At 45.6% G+C, this 23,309-nt stretch overlaps 1 protein-coding gene across 1 annotated transcript; it reads right to left on the bottom strand.

Moving 5' to 3' along the window:
• Window positions 1-1,995: 1,995 nt before the first annotated feature.
• On the bottom strand, window positions 1,996-23,010 carry lrrc47 (leucine rich repeat containing 47). The gene is made up of 7 exons (XM_072245429.1): window positions 22,396-23,010; window positions 19,286-19,723; window positions 18,888-19,004; window positions 17,950-18,065; window positions 16,333-16,435; window positions 14,562-14,651; window positions 1,996-3,718 (listed from the first exon to the last, which is right to left on the bottom strand). Exons 1-7 carry the CDS (start codon window positions 22,948-22,950, stop codon window positions 3,464-3,466), a joined length of 1,674 nt encoding a protein of 557 aa, XP_072101530.1. The 5' UTR covers window positions 22,951-23,010; the 3' UTR covers window positions 1,996-3,463.
• Window positions 23,011-23,309: the final 299 nt, after the last annotated feature.

Consider the following 23,309-nt stretch of genomic DNA (forward strand, 5'->3'; position numbering starts at 1 on the left):
AGCCATGATCACAGTGAATGGCGGTGCTGGCTCAAAGGGCTGAATGGCCTACTCCTGCACCTATTGTCTATTGTCTTTCATGGCCTGTACTACTGGAGTTCAGAAGAATGAGGAGGGATCTCATTGAAAGCTATTGAATATTGAAAGGCCTAGATAGAGAGGCTATTTCCTACAGCTGGGGACTCTAGGACTAGAGGCCACAGCCTCAAGATAGAAGGATGCCTCTTTAGAACAGAAGTGAGAAGGAATTTCTTTACTCAAGGGGTGGTGAATCTGTAGAATTCATTGCCACAGACGGCTGTGGAGGCCAAGTCATCAAGTATACTTAGTGAAGGCTGCTAGGTTCTTGATCAGTCAGGGTTTCAAAGGTTACAGGAAGAAGCCAAGAGAATGAGGTGAGAGGAGTAATAGCCATGATAGAATGGTGGAGCAGGCTTGATGGGCTGAATAGCCCAATTTTGCCCCCATGTCTTATAATCTAATTCTTTTCAGCTTAAAAATTACCCCAGATTTAGAATTTCATACATTGCAATATACCTGGAACACCTGAATTAACAGTATTATACCTGTAATGATTTGTGGAGATTTAATGGCTGGAGGGACAGTGGAATGTTAAATGAGGCACAGTGTACTCACACGGAATTCACAGCTTGTTTCGAGTGGTATCGAGGAGCCACTGCACAGGATGGGAAAAGCTGTAGGAAGTTGTAAACTCAGCTAGCTCCATGGGCACTAGCTTTCCCAGCGTCTGGGACATCTTGTAAAGGCAATGTCTCAAAAAGGCAGCATTATTCATTAAGGATCCCCTACCACCCAGGACATGCCCTCTCCTCGATGCTACCATCAGGGAGGAGGAACAGGAGCCTGAAGACACAACATTTTAGAAACAGCTTCTTCCCCTCCAACATCAAATTTCTGAATGGACCTCAGTATCTTGCTCTCTTTTTGCACAACTTTTAATTTTTTTGTATACACACTTCTTATTCTAATTTAGTGAGTTTTATGCACTGCACTGCTGCCACAACACAAATTTCATGACATATTCCAGCGATAATACTGATTCTGAAAGAGGCATTGAAAAGCCGGAATCTCTGGTCAAGTAGTCAGGTTCATCGATTCCAACCTCCACAACCAGCAGCTCCTCTCCCCAATACACCCACGCACAAAGCTCACAGACACCAGTGAAGGCAACAGAGACTCATCCCCTAGCCTGTGTGAATGTGAGGTCAAAAGTTACCAGGATTTTGGATTTGAAAGGAATTGTATGCCGTGGGAGATCGGGTTGGGAAAACGGTGGCCCACACAACCTACTATTATTTGTTTTCATGTGCTCAGTAAATGGCAATGCTGAGATAACACAAAAGTATGGAAATGCAGGGAAAGAAAGGTTTAATGTATGGGGAGCATTTGATGATTCTGGGACTGTATTCACTGGAGTTTAGAAGAATGGGGGTGGGGGGAGGATTGCATTGATAGCTATTGAATATTGGAAGGCCTCGATACAGTGGATGTGGGGAGGATATTTTCTACAGTGGGAGCGTCTAGGACCAGAGGGCACAGCTTCAGAAAAGAGGGACATCCATTTAGAACAGAGATGAGGACAAATTTCTTTAGCTAGAGTGGTGAATGTGTGGAATTCATTGCCACAGACAGCTGTGGAGCCCAAGTCATTGGTATATTTAAAGCAGAGCTGATAGGTTCTTGATTAGTCAGCACAAAGGTTACAGGGAGAAGGCAGGAAAATGGGGTTGAGGGGTAATAAATCAGCCATGATGGAATGGTGGAGCAGATGATTGGTTGAATGGCCTGTTTCCTGTAATGTAATCCTATGTTTTATGGTCAAACAGTTATGTGGACCTGAAATATTAACTTTCTTTTCCTGCAGATGCTACCTGACCTGCTGGTATTTCCAACAGTTTGTATTTTCATTTCAGATGTTCAGGGACCACATCTTTTTTCAGTTTGGTAACTAATTGTACAGACTGCTCACGACAATTCACCAGTGATGTCAGTTTTATTTCAGCCATTAGTGAATGATGCCTTTCTACAAGACAGCAAACCATAATACGTTTACTTTTACACAGCTGCCCTAATCTAACCACACACATGCAACTCACCTTTCTAGAGTTTGCTCTCTCCCCTAAAATCAACCTCTCCACTGCTCCCTCAAATATCGACATTTCAGAGTACAGGCACAGTTCAACTTACGGGTTGTGGTTTCAAACAATAACACTGCTTCACAAAACAAAGGCCAAATTGGAACAATATTGTCTTCAAAATACTTTGCTTGGATTAACAGATTAAGGCTCCACTGTTCATTTAATATTTACAGTCTATTTGTTTTGACAGTGTATTAATCATTATTCCCTTCTTCCTTCCTTGTATATCTGTGGGCACTGACCAGCTGCCCCTCTGACGTGCACACCTTTTCGAGAGCAGGGTGCTCAGTCAGTGCCTCTGAGGTGTCGTCTTGTTGCACCCATGGCGCTGGACGAATACTGGTTACTGAGGCAAAGTACCACACAGCTCCTCAAACTACTCCAGCCAATACCTGTCTCTTTGTGAGAAGAAGGCAGGTGATAACAACAGACGGAAAAATGATGATTAGTGCAAGCTTCCTTTCAAGTTTTCTCCGGTTTCTTTGATGGGACATAGACTTCAGTGGAAAGGTCAACATTCACTTGCTTCCCACTACGAGGAAAATAAAGTCATATTCTTCAATGCTCTTTCCATCACAAAGCACTTTACACAAGTAGATATTTCTGCTATATAAACACAGCTGCATGCCAGCACTGACACCATATACTCTGCCATGATGGTCCTAAGCCCGGCTGTGAAAGGAGGGGGGGGTTTGGCATGGGGCTAGCAACCCCATTCCATAAAGAGCTACAGAAACTTCAACAGAAGCTCCAAAGACCTCATCCCTGGGAGAGGAAGGATCTTTGTCTAGAAGACGTATGAAGTCCTGTGGGGAAAGTGGAAGCCACAGGGCCGATCAGCTTTCTGTCGGCCCAGGACTGAGGACTCTGGTGAGCTGCTGTTGGCGGCCTATGCCCCTGTAGAGGTGAAGGGCTAAAGAACGGGGAGACAAACACCAAAATGAGCAAATTATTTGTCCTTTTAGAAATGTTAATTGAGGATCAAATATTGGTCAGATCATACACAACACATACAAAATGCTGAAGGAACACAGCAGGCCAGGTAGCATCTATGAAAAAAAAGTACAGTCCATGTTTTGAGTCCTGCTGAAGGGTTCTGGCCCGAGATGTCGACTGTACTCTTTTCCATAGATGCTGCCTGGGCTGCTGAGTTCCTCCAGCATTTTGTGTGTGTTACTTGGATTTCCAGTATTGGCAGATTTTCTCATATGTGGTCAGATCACTTGCTCTTCTGTAACAGGGATACTTTGAGCCCACTGTAGGGGCCAGATAAGGTACTATTCAACACCTCTTCCAGGTAGGGGTTATCGGATAACGGTGACACAATTAACACTGAAGTTTAAGTCCGTCTTGGCTGGGTAAACCACCTTCAGGTTTCCGTCCATGTCGAGCACCCGCACCTGCTTGACTGTCAGTTCCGGAGTGGCAGCCTTGGCCAAGCTCTGCTCAGCTATGCGATCCAGGGCCGCAGAGCCGTCGTTAGCCACTCCAGCCTCGTCATCCGATAAAGACTCCTTCTCCTGACTTTCGAAGGTGAACTTGTTCAATTCGGCCATTCGCTGCACAGAGAGAGAAGAAAACATTCCATAGGTGGTTTGTGCAAAGTAGAGCCTTTCAATACAGTTCAGTGAATCAGCCCTGGAGTTGCCTGTCTGCTCTGTCGTGACTGAAGGACATACCTGTAATTAGCTTTCCACATGCTGACTGGGACTCCCTACTCTACAGAGCAGACACCGAGGCAGCAAATGGAATTTGGAGAGTGTGAAAAAAGACAAGATACTCTACAATAAATGATACAACACTGAGACAGCATATCAATAGATCCAGGAAGACAACAGAACAATTGGACAGAAGAGTTTAAAAGCCGTATTGACTGAGGTACAGAACACCAGAAAAGGGAGGCTGTTAGGACTGTAAGGAGACAAGCTAGGTCGTGGTCACAGACCACACTACCACAGAAAAAAGGTCATTTGACCCATCTAGGCCATGTTGGACTGTTATTCTGCCCAGTCCCGTCAATCTGCACTCCTCCCATCCATGCGCTTATCCAAACTTCTCTTAAATGTTGAAATGGAACCCACATCCGCCACTTTCACTGGCAGTTTGCTTAACAATCTCACCACCCTCTGAGTGAAGTTGTTCCCACTCAGGTACCCTTAAACATTTCACCTTTTACCTTTAACCCATGACCTCTAATTCTAGCCTCACCAAACCTCAGGGGGAAAAGCCAGCTTTCATTTACCCTATCTATACCCCTCAATGTACTATACCTCTATCAAATCTCCCCTCATTCTTTGCTCCAAAGAATAAAGCCCCAAACTATTCAACTTTTCCCTATAACTCAGATCCTGATGATCCTGTTCTGGTCAGTAGACCATGAGAAATATTTGAAGGAACAGAGATGCAGGGTAGTGCAAGGGTTAGCACGACACTAATACAGCTCAGGGCATTGGAGTTCAGAGCTCGGAGTTCAATTTCGATGTCATCTGTAAGGAGCCTGTATGTTCTCCCTGTGAGTTTCCTCCGGGTGCTCTGGTTTCCTTCCACAGTCCGCAGACGTACCAGTTAGAAGGTTTATTGATCATTGTAAATTGTCCCATGATTAAGTTAGGGTAAACCAGGGGTTGCTGGGCAGCATGACTCGAAGGGCTGGCTCCACACTGTATATCAATAATTTTTTTTCATGGGCTAACAGGCCCAGAGGATGGTAGTTCCAAAGGGTGACAAAACTGGGATTGTTTTGTGAGACAGAGGAGCAACTTAAACCTGTTTCAAAAATCGTGGGGTTTTTCACCATCAGAAGGAAGTTATTTCCTTCAGTGGAGAGGTCAAATACTGGTGGACATGGATTATACATAACAATAAAAGGATTACAGGGGAATTAACAGCAAAGCTTTACACCAAAGGAATTTGAACAGTCTGGAAGCTCTCATTAATTAAAAAAACTACAAGGTCATGAACTTGAAATTTGATAACTTATTCGTCTATGTACTTAGAGTTTGTGTATGAGACCAGCTGAAACAGCAGCCTTCGTTTGACTGGTTTGAGCACGGCCTAAATGTCCTCTCCCTGTTGTATATCTCCATCAGCAAAATTATATGGCACAACATCAGATAAAGTAAATCACACAACCTCAGTGGTTGTGTTGGCCAGAAGAAACTACAGTCTACAATTGGTGGATCTGATGAATCAAGGACAGGGGGAACAGACAAACCAGTTGCCTTTGTTTCCCCCCATTTTGTGGACCCTGAACTGATTTTTGCTCTAGGACAATCCAATCAGAGCAGCTGAATGTGGACACAAGGAACTTCAGGTACTGACCTGCTAAATCTGGGACTGTTCTCATATGCGTAGCTACTTATTAGGTAAAGTGCCAGACCTACCAAAGAATCAATCTGTAATCTCGTTAGACTCTGTCTGGGTTGTCTCATTTAACTGGTTTGGACCAGTCAGAGTTGAAAGACTCAAATACACAGGGCTGGGGTGGGCAGAACCAGGAAACAATGTTGGTTGTAGCCCTGGACAAGAACCAGTTAGAAGGTGACCCAGGTAGGTCAGGTGATCTTGAGTCAACAGGATGGAACTCCATCAGTTCAACTTGTATGGAACACGAGAAGAGCCAGGAGCTCCAAGTATGAAGGGCAAGGGTTAGGGATTCTAGTAGGGTGTACACAGGGAGTTACTTTGTGAACCCACATGCTTTTTCGTTGAGACAATAAAAGTTACTTGTCGGTAAATACAAACTCTCTGTGCCTCACTGATCATTATCACAAGGGGTGATTCTTTTAACAGCTCTAATATTGTTTTGTCATTAGTACAACACAGAAACAGGCCATTCAGCCCATGATGAACTGTTATTCTGCCCATCAACCCACATCTGGACCAAAGCCCTCTATATCTCTCTCATCAAAACCACTCTTAAATATTGCAATCCAGCCTGCTTCCTCCACTTCCACTGCCAGCTCATTCCACTCACACCACCCTCTACGTGAAGAGGATCCCCCCCCCCAAAATTCCCCTTAGACAGTTCACCTTTTCCCCTTAAACTATGACCTCTAGTTCTAGTCGCAGCAACCTCTGGAAAAAGCCTGCTTACATTTACCCCATCTATACCCCTCACAATAGCGTACACCGCTATCAAAACTTCCCTCAATTTCCTATGCTCCGGAGAATAACCCTTTCCTAGAACTTGGGTCCTCAATTCCCAGCAACATCCTTGCAAATTTTCTCTGTACTCCTTCAATCTCATTCATAATTTTCCTTTAGGGAAGTACTGGAACAGCTGATTAGCTGGTGTATTTTACAATAAATCTGCACGGACATGTGGTGGGCAACGTGGCAACGCAGAGCCTGAATCCTGAGCTGTGCAGGAGAGAACCTTATTAAAGTTTGTACTGGGCTGCACTACAAAACAAACCTCATCTGAAAACCTTATTAAACAACCCTCATCTGAAAACCTTATTAAAGTTTGTACTGGGCTGCAGTACAAAACAACCCTCATTTGAAAACAGAATACACAATCAAGGTGAAAAACCGTTTTCAATTGCTGCAGGATGAAGGAGGCAAATCTTCCTGGGACATACTGAAGGAATCCATGGTTGAAGCTGCAAAAGAAACCATCCGACGGAAAGAATGGAAAAATAAGAAGAAATGGATAACTGAAGATATAATACAATTGATGGAACAAAAACAGACCATCAAACCAAGAGACAGCAAAGAATACAAACAACTTGATGAGAAAATTAAAAGAAAATGCAGAGAAGCTAAAGACAGATGGCTAAATGAGAAATGCTCAGACTTAGAAATGCTACAAACCCATAACCCTGGAACAAAGTTGATGCACAGTAAGATTAAAGAACAAATGGGGAAATTACCTTGCTCAGCAAGTGGATGCATCAAGGCAAAAGATGGCAGCTTAATTATGAGCAAAGAGGAAATATACAGATGGACAGAATATATAAAAGAACTTTTTGAAGACCAAAGAGGAGAAAAACCGAACATAAAGAAGAATCTTGAAGGACCTAGCATTCTAAAATCAGAAATTCGAGCAGCCGTAAATAAAACAAAACATAACAGAGCAACTGGTCCAGACAACATCACTGTTGAAATGATACTGGCCTTAGAAGACTTTGGAATAAAGAAAATAACAGAAATAGCAAATGAAATCTATGATCATGGGGAGATTCCTGATGATTTAAGTAAATCAGTGTTCATCACACTTCCAAAGAAAGAGGGAGCAACAGAATGTGGGTTCCATCGTACAATAAGCCTGATGAGCCACGTGGCAAAAATTATTCTCGGAGTAATCACGATGAGAGCAAGACGCTGTATAAAACCAGAAATCAGTAAAGAACAATGCGGCTTTGTGGAAAACACTGGAACCAGAAATGCAATTTTCATGCTACGGATGATCTGTGAATGAGCCATCCAAGTACAAAAAGACATCTACCTATGTTTCATTGACTATACAAAAGCTTTTGACACTATCAGACAGCAAGGTCTTCTGGAAATGCTTCAAGATCTTGACATAGATGGGAAAGATATATGTTTCTTAAGAAATTTACACTGGGACCAGACAGCATCCATCAGAATAGAAGGAGAAGTGAGTGAGTACGTGAATATCATGAGAGGAGACAGGCAAGGTTGTGTCTTTTCGCCAGACTTATTCAACCTGTATACTGAAAATATCTTGAGAAGTATCAGAGACATCAAAGGATTCCCAATTGGAAGCCATAATATAAATAACATCAGATATGCTGATGACATCGTACTAATAGCTGACTCAGAAACAAAGCTACCAGAACTACTCACTAGAGTGGCAGCAGAAAGTAATCTCAGAGGCCTCTCAATCAACACCAAAAAGACAGAAAGCATGGTCATCTCCCGAAAGACAAACATCCCACAATGTGTGGTCAAGATTGGAATTACAAACATCAAACAAGTCAACAAATTCAGATATCTTGGCAGCCTAATAACATGTAATGGCAGGTGCGACACAGATATCAAATACAGAATAGCAATGGCGAAAGAAGCTTTCCAAAAATGAAGACCATATTAACAGACAGAAAGATGAGCACGTACACTGAAAACAGAATACTGCAGTGCTACATTTATTCTATCCTGACTTATGGAAGTGAATGCTGGACCATTTCTCCAGCAACGGAAAAGAGACTAGAAGCAGCTGAATTATGGTTCCACAGGAGAATGTTAAAAATATCATGAACCACACACACATCAAAAGAAAAAGTTCTCAGAAGAGCCCAAGCAGTTATATTACTCATACCAACAATAAGAGAAAGACAACTCAGATTCCTAGGAACACACATCAAAGTTGCTGGTGAACGCAGCAGGCCAGGCAGCATCTCTAGGAAGAGGTGCAGTCGACGTTTCAGGCCGAGACCCTTCGTCAGGACTAACTGAAGGAAGAGTGAGTAAGGGATTTGAAAGTTGGAGGGGGAGGGGGAGATCCAAAATGATAGGAAAAGACAGGAGGGGGAGGGATGGAGCCAAGAGCTGGACAGGTGATAGGCAAAAGGGGATACGAGAGGATCATGGGACAGGAGGTCCGGGAAGAAAGACGGGGGGGGGGGGGAGAGACCCAGAGGATGGGCAAGAGGTATATTCAGAGGGACAGAGGGAGAAAAAGGAGAGTGAGAGAAAGAATGTGTGCATAAAAATGAGTAACAGATGGGGTACGAGGGGGAGGTGGGGCCTTAGCGGAAGTTAGAGAAGTTGATGTTCATGCCATCAGGTTGGAGGCTACCCAGACGGAATATAAGGTGTTGTTCCTCCAACCTGAGTGTGGCTTCATCTTTACAGTAGAGGAGGCCATGGATAGACATGTCAGAATGGGAATGGGATGTGGAATTAAAATGTGTGGCCACTGGGAGATCCTGCTTTCTCTGGTGGACAGAGCGTAGATGTTCAGCAAAGCGGTCTCCCAGTCTGCGTCGGGTCTCGCCAATATATAAAAGGCCACATCGGGAGCACCGCACGCAGTATATCACCCCAGTCGACTCACAGGTGAAGTGTTGCCTCACCTGGAAGGATTGTTTGGGGCCCTGAATGGTGGTAAGGGAGGAAGTGTAAGGGCATGTGTAGCACTTGTTCCACTTACACGGATAAGTGCCAGGAGGGAGATCAGTGGGGAGGGATGGGGGGGACGAATGGACAAGGGAGTTGTGTAGGGAGCGATCCCTGCGGAATGCAGAGAGAGGTGGGGAGGGAAAGATGTGCTTAGTGGTAGGATCCCGTTGGAGGTGGCGGAAGTTACGGAGAATAATATGTTGGACCCGGAGGCTGGTGGGGTGGTAGGTGAGGATCAGGGGAACCCTATTCCTAGTGGGGTGGCGGGAGGATGGAGTGAGAGCAGATGTACGTGAAATGGGGGAGATGCGTTTAAGAGCAGAATTGATAGTGGAGGAAGGGAAGCCCCTTTCTTTAAAAAAGGAAGACATCTCCCTCGTCCTAGAATGAAAAGCCTCATCCTGAGAGCAGATGCGACGGAGATGGAGGAATTGCGAGAAGGGGATGGCGTTTTTGCAGGAGACAGGGTGAGAAGAGGAATAGTCCAGAGAGCTGTGAGAGTCAGTAGGCTTATAGTAGACATCAGTGGATAAGCTGTCTCCGGAGACAGCGACAGAAAGATCTAGAAAGGAGAGGGAGGTGTTGGAAATGGACCAGGTAAACTTGAGGGCAGGGTGAAAGTTGGAGGCAAAGTTAATAAAGTCAACGAGTTCTGCATGCGTGCAGGAAGCAGCACCAATGCAGTCATCGATGTAGCGAAGGAAAAGTGGGGGACAGATACCAGAACAGGCACGGAACATAGATTGTTCCACAAAGCCAACAAAAAGGCAGGCATAGCTAGGACCCATACGGGTGCCCATAGCTACACCTTTAGTTTGGAGGAAGTGGGAGGAGCCAAAGGAGAAATTATTAAGAGTAAGGACTAATTCCGCCAGACGGAGCAGAGTGGTGGTAGAGGGGAACTGATTAGGTCTGGAATCCAAAAAGGAGCATAGAGCTTTGAGACCTTCCTGATGGGGGATGGAAGTATATAAGGACTGGACATCCATGGTGAAAATAAAGCGGTGAGGGCCAGGGAACTTAAAATCATCGAAAAGTTTAAGAGCGTGAGAAGTGTCACGAACATAGGTAGGAAGGGATTGAACAAGGGGTGATAAAACCGTGTCGAGGTATGCAAAAATGAGTTCGGTGGGGCAGGAGCAAGCTGAGACAATAGGTCGGCCAGGACAGGCAGGTTTGTGGATCTTGGGTAGGAGGTAGAAACGGGAAGTGTGGGGTGTGGGAACTATAAGGTTGGTAGCAGTGGATGGGAGATCCCCTGAGCGGATAAAGTCGGTGATGGTGTGGGAGACAATGGCCTTGTGCTCCTTAGTGGGGTCACGATCGAGGGGTAAATAAGAGGAGGTATCTGCGAGTTGTCGCTGTGCCTCGGCAAGGTAGAGGTCAGTACGCCAGATTCCTAGGACACATCATGCGGAAAGATAAACTAGAAAAACTCATTCTCTGGAAAGATCGAGGGGAGCAAACCTAGAGGAAGACCTTGGCTTATGTACGTCAAAAGCATAGCCAGGCGGCTACACATCGAGGAAATGGAAGTCATCCAAAGAATGAGAGATAGATCTAGATGGAAAACCATGGTCACCAACATCCACATCGGATATGGTACCGAGACAGACAGACTGGGCTGATGTTACAAGGTGTACGCCAGTACACTGCGATACTACACCAATACCAACAATTGGGCTATGGATATTCAGTGCAAAAATCTGCATCAGCATCCAGGAGAACCCTTTAGAACTTAAGCTTTTATGCTCCTGCTACTTTCCCCAAGCAGTGAGGCTGATCAACACCTCCACCCACTAACCCACCCCTCCACACCCCCAACCACCACTACTTTATCATTTCCTGTCAGAGTCTCCTTATATACAGACACTCCTGTACCTAGCATCACTTTATGGGCATACAATCAATGTATAAAAGCTATCTTATGTATTTATATTTTATCATTGTCTGTATTGTGTTTTCTTTGTGCTGCATCGGATTCGGAGTAACGATTATTTTGTTCTCCTTTACACTAGTGTACTGGAAATGACATTAAACAATCTTGAATCAGATTATCTGACACCCACCAACCACATCAAGTAAATCTCCTGAGAACATCACCATTAATTGTCGGTCCATGGCCTCCTCCTGTGCCAAGATGAGACCACACTCAGGGTGGAGGAACAATACTTCATATTCCGTCTAGTTAGCGCCCAACCTAATTGTATAAATATGGATTTCTCCTCTCTGTAACCCTTACCCCTCCCCCTTCCTCTATTCCCCACTCTGAGCTCTTCTCCTCATCTGTCTGTCACTTCCTCCAGATTCCCTCTCCAGCCCTTCACCTTTCCCACCCACCTGGCTTCACCTATCACCTTCTAACTAGTTCTCCATCCCCAACCCACTCCTTTTTATTCCTTTCCAGTCCTAATGGCCCAAAATCTTGACCGTTTATTCCCTTTCATAGATGCTGCCTGTCCTCTGAATTCCTCCAGCATTTTGCAATTATTTCAACAATGCTATTGTATGGTTTGTAGTTGATGGTAGTCCAATATTCACATAATTGTGTTATTGAGTACTCTCAACTCAATCTAATCAAAGCTCTTAGTTTTGTTGATCCAACTTGACTGTTCAATTGATATCTTTTTTTCAGTTTAGCAATTACAAGTAGTTCTTATATACATGTAAGAGTTTATAACCACCCCCCCCCCTTTGGTTATATTGGTATAATTCTGCAAGTTTCTTCGTTCTGCATTATTTGAATAAGTGCTATCTCATTGGCTGACTTTTATCTATAAATTTGAATGGAATTTTCCTCATCTATGGGTATAAAAATTGCTGACCACAAAGGAGCACAATTTAATATCTTAGCTTTCTCTTCCCTTTGTACATCTCTACCATTGTTCGTTTCAATTTCCCTTTGTTCTATCAACTCTTAAAACAAAGGTGAAGCAACAAGCTTCCTGTCTCTTTCCTGACTTCTGAAGAAACTGGGTCTTAAACATCAGAATCCAGCAGGCCATTCAAAATCCCACACACAAAGCCCATTATTAGCAGGCTGAAGCTAGAATGGAAAGGGAGGAATTCCTTGCCTCAGCTGAGACTCCAATAAAATGTAAAGCTGCTTATTATAAACTGCGGCAGCTCAAATTCCAAGGCTTTTGTCAGCACATCACGGAAGGGTATACAGTTACCCTGCAATTTGTTAAAAGGCTGCCAACCTTACTCTGCTGACTTGCACCAACTGCAAACCAGGGTAATATGTCTGTCCTCATTACTTGAGGGCTCTCTTTATATCCGTTATTAGCAAAAATACAAATATGCATCATAGTTCCATAATTTTAAGGAGATTGGAGGATTGGTGAAAATGATTATCTTGTACATTTTTCTTGTGATCGCAAGATCCTTTTGGACATTGGTAATGTAGAATATTGAGAGCCTGGTTCACTGGTTCATTGGCAAGACTGACAGCAGGACAGCTACGTGGCCTTGGTTGCTGCCAGGCCAGGTCCTCATGCCAGAGGGTCACCTTTTGCAGCCGCCCAGGGGAGGAGACACTGGAGGCGGCGTGGGAGAGATCAGAGGCTGAGTTCCATGCTGGGTTGGGAGCTGGCTCCTCCTGTCAGTGCTGCCCTCCAGTGTTCGCTCAGTAGAAGGCAAGCTGGATTGTGTTTGCTTGTGGCTGCACTAGTGCGAGATAATCAGACCTCCGCAGGCTGAAGAGTCCCTAATATATCTGCCTCTACCTAATATATCCTGGTAAATCTCCTCTGCATCCTCTCCAAAGCCTCAACATCCTTCCTGTAATACATTAGGGACATTTAAGAGACTTTTCAGAGATGTTTAGACATTCACCACTCAGTGTAACAAATGCCCTCTGGTATTAGACATTTCAACTCTGGGAGAAAGATACTGTCTGTCTACTCTATCTATGTCTCTCATAATCCTATAAACCTCTGTCAGATCTCCCCCTCCAGAGACGACAACTCAAGTTTGTCTAGTCTCCCGTTATAGCAGATGCCCTCTAATGCAGGCAGCATCCTGGTAAATCTCCTCTGCACCCTCTCCAAAGCCTCAACATCCTTCCTGTAGTATATTAGGGACATTTAAGAGATTCTTAGATGGATGATAGAAAACTGGACGGCTATGGGAGGGAAGGGTTAGATTGATCTTAAGTAGGTTGTAATACTGTGGGACGAAGGGCATGTACTGTGATGTAGTATTCTATGCTCTATATGTTCACTTCAATACTGTGATGCATTTTTAAATCCTTCAAACTTCTTTGCTCCATTAATGAAAGATCCTTATCAGAGTATACATCAATTATTCAGGATGGAATCAAATGTGTTGGGTGTCTTTACCATGGGGTTCAAAGTCCAAAGACTTCCATGGTGTCAAGCAACAGTTATATGATTATAAACCTTTTAGAACAGAGGTAAGGAGGAATTTTTTTAGCCAAACAGTAGTGAATCTGTGGAATGCTCTGCCACAGACTACAGTGGAGGCCAAGTCCGTGGGTATATTTAAAGCGGAAGCTGATAGTTTCCTGATTGTTCAGGGGATCAAAGAATATGGTGAGAAGGCAGGTGTATGGGGTTGACTGGGATCTGGGATTAGCCATGATGGAATGGCGGAGCAGACTCGATGGGCTGAATGGCCTAATTCTGCTCCTATGTCTTACAGTTTTAACTGCTGCTGCCAAAAATGCAAACTCAGCCAGCTCCACCATGGGCATTAGACCCCACCATCGAGGACATCTTCAAAAGGCAATGCCTCAAAAGGGTGGCAACTATCACTAAGTACCCTCATGACCCAGGAGAAGCCCTCTTGTTCTTATATCGTCGGGGAGGAGGTACAGCAGCCTGAAGACCCACACGTAATGTTTAGGAACAGTTTCTTCCTTACCACCATTAGATTTCTGAATGGACAAGAACCCATGAACACTACCTCACCATTTTTTTCTAGTTTTGCAGTATTTATTTTATATATATTTCTTAGTGATTTAGTTTTTTTAAATAAGGCACTGTAATGTAAACAACATGTTTCATGACACAAGTCAGTGATAATAAACCTGATTATTAGGAAAATAGACTGGAGGCAATGTGAAGTCTATCCATACCCTACATTTGAAAGTGAGTCAATTGAAAGCTCTTAAAGTCACAGTTACATTTTAACAAAGGATCAGGTCGTGTCCAAACCAGTAAGTTCAATAAAATAACAAAACTTCATACCTGTGAGGACAGGTATAGACTGAACGTGTAACCAGTGGCTACAAAATAAGAATGAAAATCAAACAGAACAAAGAAACGCAGGAGGAGAGTTTGAATCACTCACCATAATCAAACTGTCCATCACCTCTTTGCAGGCCTGTAGACTGGTTGAACTGGTTACTTCCAGGAACAGTTGTCTTGTAGACTTTCTAATCTAACAAAGGATTGAAACATAATAATGTAAGATACAAACAATTTGAGGACAATAGTGTGCTAGGGGAATTATTGCACCCAAAGCTCTGGTCTTACCACAATGATTAGTGTGCTGTGTATGTCACCAAAGACTCTAACAAATTTCTACATTGGACTGCGGAGAGTATTCTGACTGGCTGAATCACTGTCTTGTATGAAGGGCCACCGCACAGGATTGGAAGTTGTAAACACAGCCAGCTCAATCATCGGCACAACCCTCCCCACCATTGTGAACATCTTCAAAAGGCGATGTCTCAAGGTGGCATCCGTCATGAAGAGCCCTCAGCATCCAAGCCCTGACCTCTTCTTTTATTTAGAGATACAGTGTGCAACAGGTCCTCCCAGTCCAATGAGCCACTACGCCCAGCAACCCACCAGCTTAACCCTAGCCTTATCACAGCACAATAGACAATGACCAAGTAACTGACTAACCTGTATGTCTTTGGACTGAGAGGGGAGACTGGAGCACCCAGAGAAAATCCATGCACATACAGGAAGGACACACAAGCTTTCTTACAGGGGTTGCCGGAAATGAACTCTGACACCCTGAGGTGCAACAGTGTCATTACCCCTCAGCATTGACTGACACCCTGAGCTGTAGTAGTATCATCACCCCAAGCTTCCTCCAACTCCCCGGTCATTACCCCTCAGCTTCCTCCGATACTCCAATCATTACCCCTTAGCACCTTCCAACTCCCCAATCATTACCCCTCAGCTTCCTCCAATGCCCTAATCATTACCCCTTAGCATCTTCCAACACCCCGATCATTACTCCTCAGCTTCCTGCAATGCCCCGAGCTGTAATAGCATTGTTCTAATTGCCATGTTACCTGCACCCTCATTATTTTATATTCTTCTGAGAGGTTCCCCCTTAGCTTCCTATAACCCAGGTAAAGCACCTAGCCTCTGTGGTGCTGGCATGAGATTGCGAAGCCTGGGTCTTGGCAGCTGAAGACGCCAGTCAATGGCACAGCCGGAATATGTAAGTGGGCAGATGGTTATGGAAACATCAGCACCTCCTGCGTCAGCCACACTGTGGTCCCTCTGAGCCTGTCTAAGGAGAATGACCAGTAGTTTTGCACTGTAGTCCAATTGCGTTAGAAAGTTAGTTAGTTTGTTAAGCCCGTAACCCTACACGGACAATAGGCCACTGACAGCTTGCCAGAGTCCTCTGCCCTGGGCAAGTGTTTCACATTGTCCCCACGTGTAGCCCATCTTGGTGTGTCCTTCCTCTCCCAGGCATGAGGTCTGTGGAGCTTGCGTTGGTGTTTCTGTAGTTCTGGGTTTTTACAGGTTAAAGTTCCGAGCCCCATGCCCACCCCTCCTCCTTCCACAGCCGGGCTCGTGACCATCCACAGCAGTTATTTGCATTAGAATGAATCAAACTATTTTCATGTTGCATCTTATGACTCAGCACAGACTTGGGGAAGGCTGGATATGAACTCGTTTAATTCCAAGCACTAGGGTAAAGTGAAATAATCTACTGCACATCTAATCTGCAAATATTCTGACTTCATGGCAGAGAAATATAATAAACTGTCAAAGACTGAAGGGCTCTGGGAACATCAGCCAAAAAGCTGAGCCCCTGACTTCCCGCTGTACTGAGTCACACTAATTATTAAAACCATTACCAGGCAACATACCTTAGTGTTATCGCTGTTGGTGATCGGTGGGAAAGAAATCACACAATCTTCCGCATCAACTAAGCAGGGAAAATTCTCTTTCCCGTTTAGTAACTGCAGATATCTGGGAAACAAAAACCAGCACAGCTTTTAAAAAGTTCAGATTCTGTACACCAACGTTTATTTATTTAGAGATGCAGTGTAGAACAGGCTCTCCAGCCCAACAAGCCAAACCACCCAGTAACTCACCAACTTTTAGCCGAGCCTAATCACAGGACAATTGACAATGACCTATTAACCCATTTGTGTCTGGGGTGTGGAAGGAAACTGAAGCATCCGGAGGAACCCCTTGTGGGTTCATTGGGAGAACAGACTGAGAGAGAGTGCCAGCCTTGAACCCCAAACTCCAGAATGCCACAAGCAGTAACAGCACTGCACCAACCACTCGCTACTGTGGCACCCAACCTAGATTAGCTGAGGAGATGAACACTTGGAAAAATAACAAAGGCTTTTATAACATTTTATTAAACACCTTTTATGATTAAGATTCTCCACAGCACTTCAGAGCAAATGGGGTATATTTGAAGAGTCCATACTGTTTAATGGGAAATTGGGCAGCCACTTACAGCAAGGTTACAATGACTAGGTGATTGGTTCTGGTGTTGACTGAGATAAAGTAAAGCATCAGGACAGTGAGAAGATCCCTTCACTCCTCTTCCGAACCACTCCATGGGATCCACGAGGGGCAAACGCAGCCTTGACTGTGTGGGCTGTATCTGACAGACCACCCTACTCAGTCTGCTTATCGTTTTGTGTTCCAGTTTCACAATCAGCATTGAAGCCAGAGGCGCAGAGCCACAACAGACACCGTTATCGCCTCGCCCCACATCCAAGCCCTGCAGTTCATAGCAATAGCTCCGCTGTAGACTGATCCTTCTGGCGTGTATGGTGAGTCCTGGGAGGGTTAGCATCTCTGTGACGGGGCTTGACATGCCTATTCTGGAGCAGCTCACTCACCTTTGGCCCCCACCGGACACCCCGCTCTCACCTGTGTAGCTGCTTGCAGGTGACAGCGGCTACACAGTGATATACCACTTCGACAGGTGGGCTAAACCAGTTGAGGGTAGCCGGTGGGCCTCATTCCCTGGTGAGATAGGGACATGCCTGTCCTAGCACGCGAAATCAGCTCCGGTGAACTGAATGGATGAGGTCTACAGTGAGATGCTACGGCCAGGAAGGCAGTTCTGCAACGCTCCGTGGAGAGCAAGGGGTACGACAAGGCACAGAAGTAGTCACGGTCATCCACTGCAACCAAGGAAGACCCCAGTAATGATGACTACTCGTATGACTGGTTACCGACTTCCGAATGTGAGAGTGGAACTGCCCCAGTGCAGCGGCTTTTCCACTTTAACTCTACTACACAGGTTTCCTGTCATCGTCGGATACGACGGAAAACCAGCACCAAACTGATCCTTTAACCTCACGTAGCCAGTGAAAATTTACATCACAGGTGACCACCAGAGACGGACATCATTACACTGATAAACTGGCTGAAGCATCGTGATTTTGTATTTCACCAAATTTTAACAAGTTTAGGATCATGCAGTGACAGAACTGGTAGCATCAAGTGTTACTGACTTGTGAAGGCCAGAAACATTTTGCCGCTTCTTCTGTTTTCGTTGCTCGTCAGCTTCCATCTGTAATTGTCGTAACAGGTCCACCGCCTTAATTTCCTTGCTTCCGAGCGGGGTGATCTGAAAAGTCAGACACAATTGCTGCAGTCAATCCATCAAATCTTGTCAGTGGCTGAGGCAGCCCAATTAAAGGGTTCCTTATTTCAGACAATGGTAACAAACCAAGGCAAACCCTTTCACTGCAGATTTTTATTGTATTTAAGTACAAGAGATTCTGCTGATGCTGGAATTGCAGAGCAACACACGAAATGCTGAAAAAACTCAGTAGGTCAGGCAGCATCTATGGAACTGAATAAACAGCTGACACTTTGGGCTGAGACCCTTCATCGGGACTGGAAAGGAAGGGGCAAGAAGCCAAAATAAGTAGTTGGAGAGAAGGGGAGGAGTACGGGATGGCAGGAGCTACTAGGTGAGGGGGAAAGTAGGTGGGTGGGGGATGAAGTAAAAAGCTGGGAAGTGATAGGTGGAAGAGGTAAAGAATGAAGGAGGAAAGTGGTAAGAGAGGAGAGTGGGCCAAGGGAGAAAGGAGGAGCACCAGAGAGAGGTGATGAGCAAGTGAAGGATAGGAGGAGAGCCAGAGTGGGGAATGGGGAAAGAGAGATTGGGGAGGGGGGAGAAATTCCCATAAGTTAGAGAAATCAATGTTCCTGCCTTCTGGTTGGAGGCTACCCAGATGAAAATAAATCAGCCATGATGGAATGACAGAGCAGACTTGATGGGCCAAATGGCCTGATTCTGCTCCTACGTCTTATGGTCTAAAGTGGGTGGAAATCCCGCTCGCTGCGACAACGTTTTAATCTTTTACAACTATGATTCGCTGACTCAATTCATCCTTTTAGCTCGTGTACATTCCAATTTACTGCAAAAAATCTACACATTTACCTTCAGAGATTGAGAGGGTCTGGCATCATACAACAGCGGTCCCTTCACCCGCTGCAAGTCATGAGTAGCGATAGTTGCCAAGGTTCTTTTCAGACAGACATCATCGTGCAATTTGGTCTGGGAAAAAGAGAATAGAAAGACTGATATGGTTACCTACAAGGTCTTAAAACAGAGGCTAGTTATTACACAGTATATGGGTTAAAGTCGAAGCAAATTTATTATAAAAGTATGCATATGTCAGATTGATCTTGGAGTGGGTTCAAAGGTTGGCATAACATTGGGCCGAAGGGCCTGTAGTGTGCTGTACAGTTCTGTGTTTGTCATCAGGACGTGGCTCTTTCACCAGAACAGAGACAAACTGAGCATATTAGTAAGTCCATAGTTTTAAGAAATATTACCTGAGCCACAAGGAATCGTTTCAGTGCATTTCCTTGTCTCAACTGCATGCCTTCCACGATGCAACACACAATGTAAGGCCTCACGTCCTTGACACTGGGACTGACTTTCACTGACACGGTGCAAGGACTTTCCGAAACATGCAGCACTCGTAACACCAGGTTGTTCAGCTCCTCCATCCCATCGGACTCCTCGGCATCATCTCTCCTCACCATTTTCTTCTTCCTCGCTTTCTCACTGCCATCAGCTTTCCCTCTCCCCTTTCCACGGCCTCCTGCCTTCAAATAGTCCAAGACTGATTTGGTCTGGCAACCATTCACCATTTTCTCCAGTCGTTTGTCTTTTAATTGGTTTCCCTTGAAGTTGATTTCTTTCAGCTTGGGACAGTCGGCGAGCTCACAGGGGATCTCCGAGAGGTTGTTGTCCGAAAGATCCAGCGTCTTGAACACAAGTGGAGAAAGGAAGGCTTAGTGATTATTGCACAATGGGAAGGTTTATAAATTTAGTAACATTATAGTGTCAAAAATAAGAGATTCTGTACATGTTGGAAATCCAGAGCAACACACAAAATGCTGGAGGAACTCAGCAGGTCAGGCAGCATCTAAGGAAATGAATAACCAGTCAATGTTTCAGGCTGAGACCCTTCATCAGGACTAGAAAGGAAGGGGGAAGATGCTAGAATAAAAAGGTGGAGGGTGGGGTAAGACGACTAACTAGAAGGTGATAGGTGAAGCCAGGTGGGTAGGAGAAGGGGATGAAGCTGGGAGGTGATAGGTGGAAAAGACAAAGGGTTGGAGAAGAAATCTGATAGGAGAGGAGAGTGGATCATGGACGAAAGGGAAGGAGTGCCAGGGACATCACTGCATCATTGTCCAGAGTAGCTGCTCTAAGATGGGAAGTGGCCAATTAGCCCATCACGTTCATGCCAGCATTAGTACCCAGCAGCTGAAAACACATCAGAAGCGACCACAGTTAGAAGAAGAACCCCACCATGGATGGCCACAAGCCCAGCTGTGAAAGGAAGAGGGTTAGACATAGGGCTAGCAACCATATTCCATAAAATCCCAGAGCTACAGAAACTCCAAAGACCTCATCCCTGGGAAAGGAAAGATACACCAGGACAATGGGCTACACCTGGAGACAACATGAAGGGCTGTCCCAGGACAGAGGACTCTGGTGAGCTGCTGTCGGTGGCCAAAGCCCCAGTAGGGGTAATGAGATTTAGGAATTAAGTGGCACAATCAGAAGCTGCTGTTCGCAGCCTACACCCCAGTAGGGGCGACAGGGCTTGTGAAGGAGATTGTATCGTTGTCCAGGGTAGCTGGTGAAGCTGCTCTATCATAGACGTGTTAACACAGGAGGCAACCAATTGGACCATCACATCACTGCTGGCATTAGTGTCCAGCAACTGAAAACACATCAGAAATGACCACAAGCAGCCAGAAGACCAATGAAATCAAAGTAAGGGCTTGAGAAGTTTAAGGCAAATTTAATGGCAGATTTTGGCCAGAGGGGGAATGGAGGGGAGAATACAGTATTGTGAAATAGCCTGGGAAAACAACATAAATGAGGCTGAAGCACCATTTTCCATTGATGAGAGGAGACGTGAAGGCTGATGAGGGTTGTATGTTAGCATGTATCATTGGTGGTAATTTGCTGGGCATATGAAGAATGGATCCCAAGGGGTTATTATATGGAATAGTGGATCCTTAGAGTATAAATTTACTGCACCACAAAGCCAACCAGTCGATTCATTCAGTCTGTATCTACATACTGTATTTATACCACAATCCTGAATCATCAAACCAACCTTCCTCGTTAACCTTAAACTGTTCAGCTTTGAATATTTGTCCATACCCACTGTGAAAAAAACAATTGTATCTGCCTTAACTGCACTTTCAAACTGTGCATTTCAAACTATAATAGGCTCACAAAAAAAATGTTTCCTTCACATCACTGCTGGATCTTCAGCCTTTAGCATTTGAAACACCACCCCATTCCCATAAAACATCAAAGCTGTATTAGGCCAATCATCCCATCGAGTCTGCTCCACCATCCCATCATGGCCGATCCAATTCCCTCTCCTGCCTTCTCCCTGTAACCTTTGATGCATTGCCTAATCAAGAACCATTAACCTCCATCTTACGTACATTCAATGACTTGGCCTCCACAGCCATCTGCGGCAACGAATTCCAGATTCACCACCCTCTGGCTAAAGAAATTCCTCATCTCCGTTCTAAATGGATGTTCCTCTATTATGAGGCTCCACACTCTGGTCCTAGGCTCCCACACTACAGGAAACATCCTCTCCATTTCCAACTCTATCACTCTTTCAACATTCAAGAGGTTTCAATGAAATCCCCACTCATTCTTTTGAATTCCAGTGAGTAGAGACCCAGATCCATCAACACTCCTCATATGACGAGCCTTTTATTCCCATAATCATTTTTGTGAGCCTCCTTTGAACTCTCTCCATTGTCAGCACATCCTTTCTTAGATAAGTGGCTCAAAACTGTTTACAATACTCCAGCACATTATAAAGCCTCAATATTACATCCTTGCTTTTATATTCTAGAAAAGGCACTTGCCTTTCTTATCAGAGACTCAACCTGCAAATTAAACTTTAGGGAATCCTGCAGGAAGACTCCTAATTTCCTTTGCGCCTCAGATTTTTAAAATTTTCTCTCCATTTAAATATTATACCCTTTTATTTCTTCTATGGAAGTGCATGACCATACACTTCCCAATACTATATTCCATCTGTCACTTCTTTGCCTATTTTCCTAATCTAAGTCCTTCTATAACCTCTCTACTTCCTCAACACTGCCTGCCCCTCTACTGATCTTCGTATTATCTGCAAACTTGGCCACAAAGCCATTAATTCCGCCATCCAAGTCAATGACAGATACTTCAACATAAAAAGCAGGTTTCTCAGGTAGCTTGCATGAAAAACATTGCCGAGGGAGAAAATGAACATCACAAAGCTCAAAGTAAATTTATTATCAAAGTTACTGGGACACAGTTTAAGCCAGGGCGGCTATGGGAGGGCGAGGACAGCCGGGGCGAGCTGGATCAGACCGCGGCCCCACCTCATCCCCAGCCCCTTCCTCACCCGCAGCCCCCGCAGCTGGCAGACAGCGGGGTCCAGCCTCTCGATGCGGTTGCGGGCAGCGCTGAGGCAGCCGAGGAGCGGGAGGAGGCCGGGCTCCAGCAGCGCGGCCGGCAGTTCGGCCAACAGGTTGTCCGAGACGTCGAGGTGGGCGAGACGGCCGCAGCGTCCGAGCTGGGCAGGCAGGCCGGTCAGCCGGTTGCCGCGGGCCAGCAGGCTACCGAGCTCGGCCAGGTCGCCCAGGGAGGCGGGCAGCGCGCTCAGCTGGTTGTCGGAGACGTCGAGCAGCTTCAGGCCGCCCAGGAGGCCGAGCTCGGACGGCAGCTCTCGTAGACCGTCGCCGCTCAGCACCAGGCTTCGCAGGGCCCGCAGACCGCCCAGCCTGGCGTCCAGGCCCCGCAGCGCCTGCAGGCCGCTCAGCTCCAAGTGCTGAAGCTGCGCCAGCTCGTATAGCCGTGGGTCCGTCTCGTCTCCCTCTTGACGGCGACTCCGCACCACCAGCTCCCGCCGACCCTCCGCCAGCGCCAGCCCAACCTCCGGCCACTCAGGGGCCGCCATAGTGACTGTCGGTACTGTTCTACTGCGCAACGACGGCCGGACCTGAGGGGAGGGGCAGAACGGCTGACGGTGCTCCGATACTGCGCAGATGCGGCCGGGTTTGCGTTCCGCAGAACGGCTGACGGCGCTCCACTACAGCGCAGGTGCGGACAGGCTTGAGATCAGCAGTACGGCTGACGGCACTTCGCTAGTACGCAGGTGCTGGCTGAAATCACGTGGTTCTCCGGGGAAATCCTCGTTAATCGCGTCTTGAGTCGAAAAGGAATTTTCACATCTTCCAAGATACAGGGAAAAACTCGTCTTGCATACTGCTCATACACGTCATTTTATTATAGGGTGCATTGAGGCCAGAAAGCCCC

The sequence above is a fragment of the Mobula birostris genome, chromosome 27 (genome assembly GCF_030028105.1).
Source record: "Mobula birostris isolate sMobBir1 chromosome 27, sMobBir1.hap1, whole genome shotgun sequence".
In the NCBI taxonomy this organism is placed as follows: domain Eukaryota; kingdom Metazoa; phylum Chordata; class Chondrichthyes; order Myliobatiformes; family Myliobatidae; genus Mobula; species Mobula birostris.

What these genes read in the sequence shown, in the direction of transcription:
- lrrc47 (XM_072245429.1), bottom strand. Translation starts at nt 22,950, where the DNA reads ATGGCGGCCCCTGAGTGGCCGGAGGTTGGGCTGGCGCTGGCGGAGGGT. An exon ending in AACGATTCCTTGTGGCTCAG is followed by an intron (nt 19,005 to 19,285) that starts GTAATATTTCTT and finishes TCTTTTTCCCAG; the next exon opens with ACCAAATTGCACGATGATGT. An exon ending in TGATGGACAGTTTGATTATG is followed by an intron (nt 3,719 to 14,561) that starts GTGAGTGATTCA and finishes CTCTCTGTGCAG; the next exon opens with CGAATGGCCGAATTGAACAA.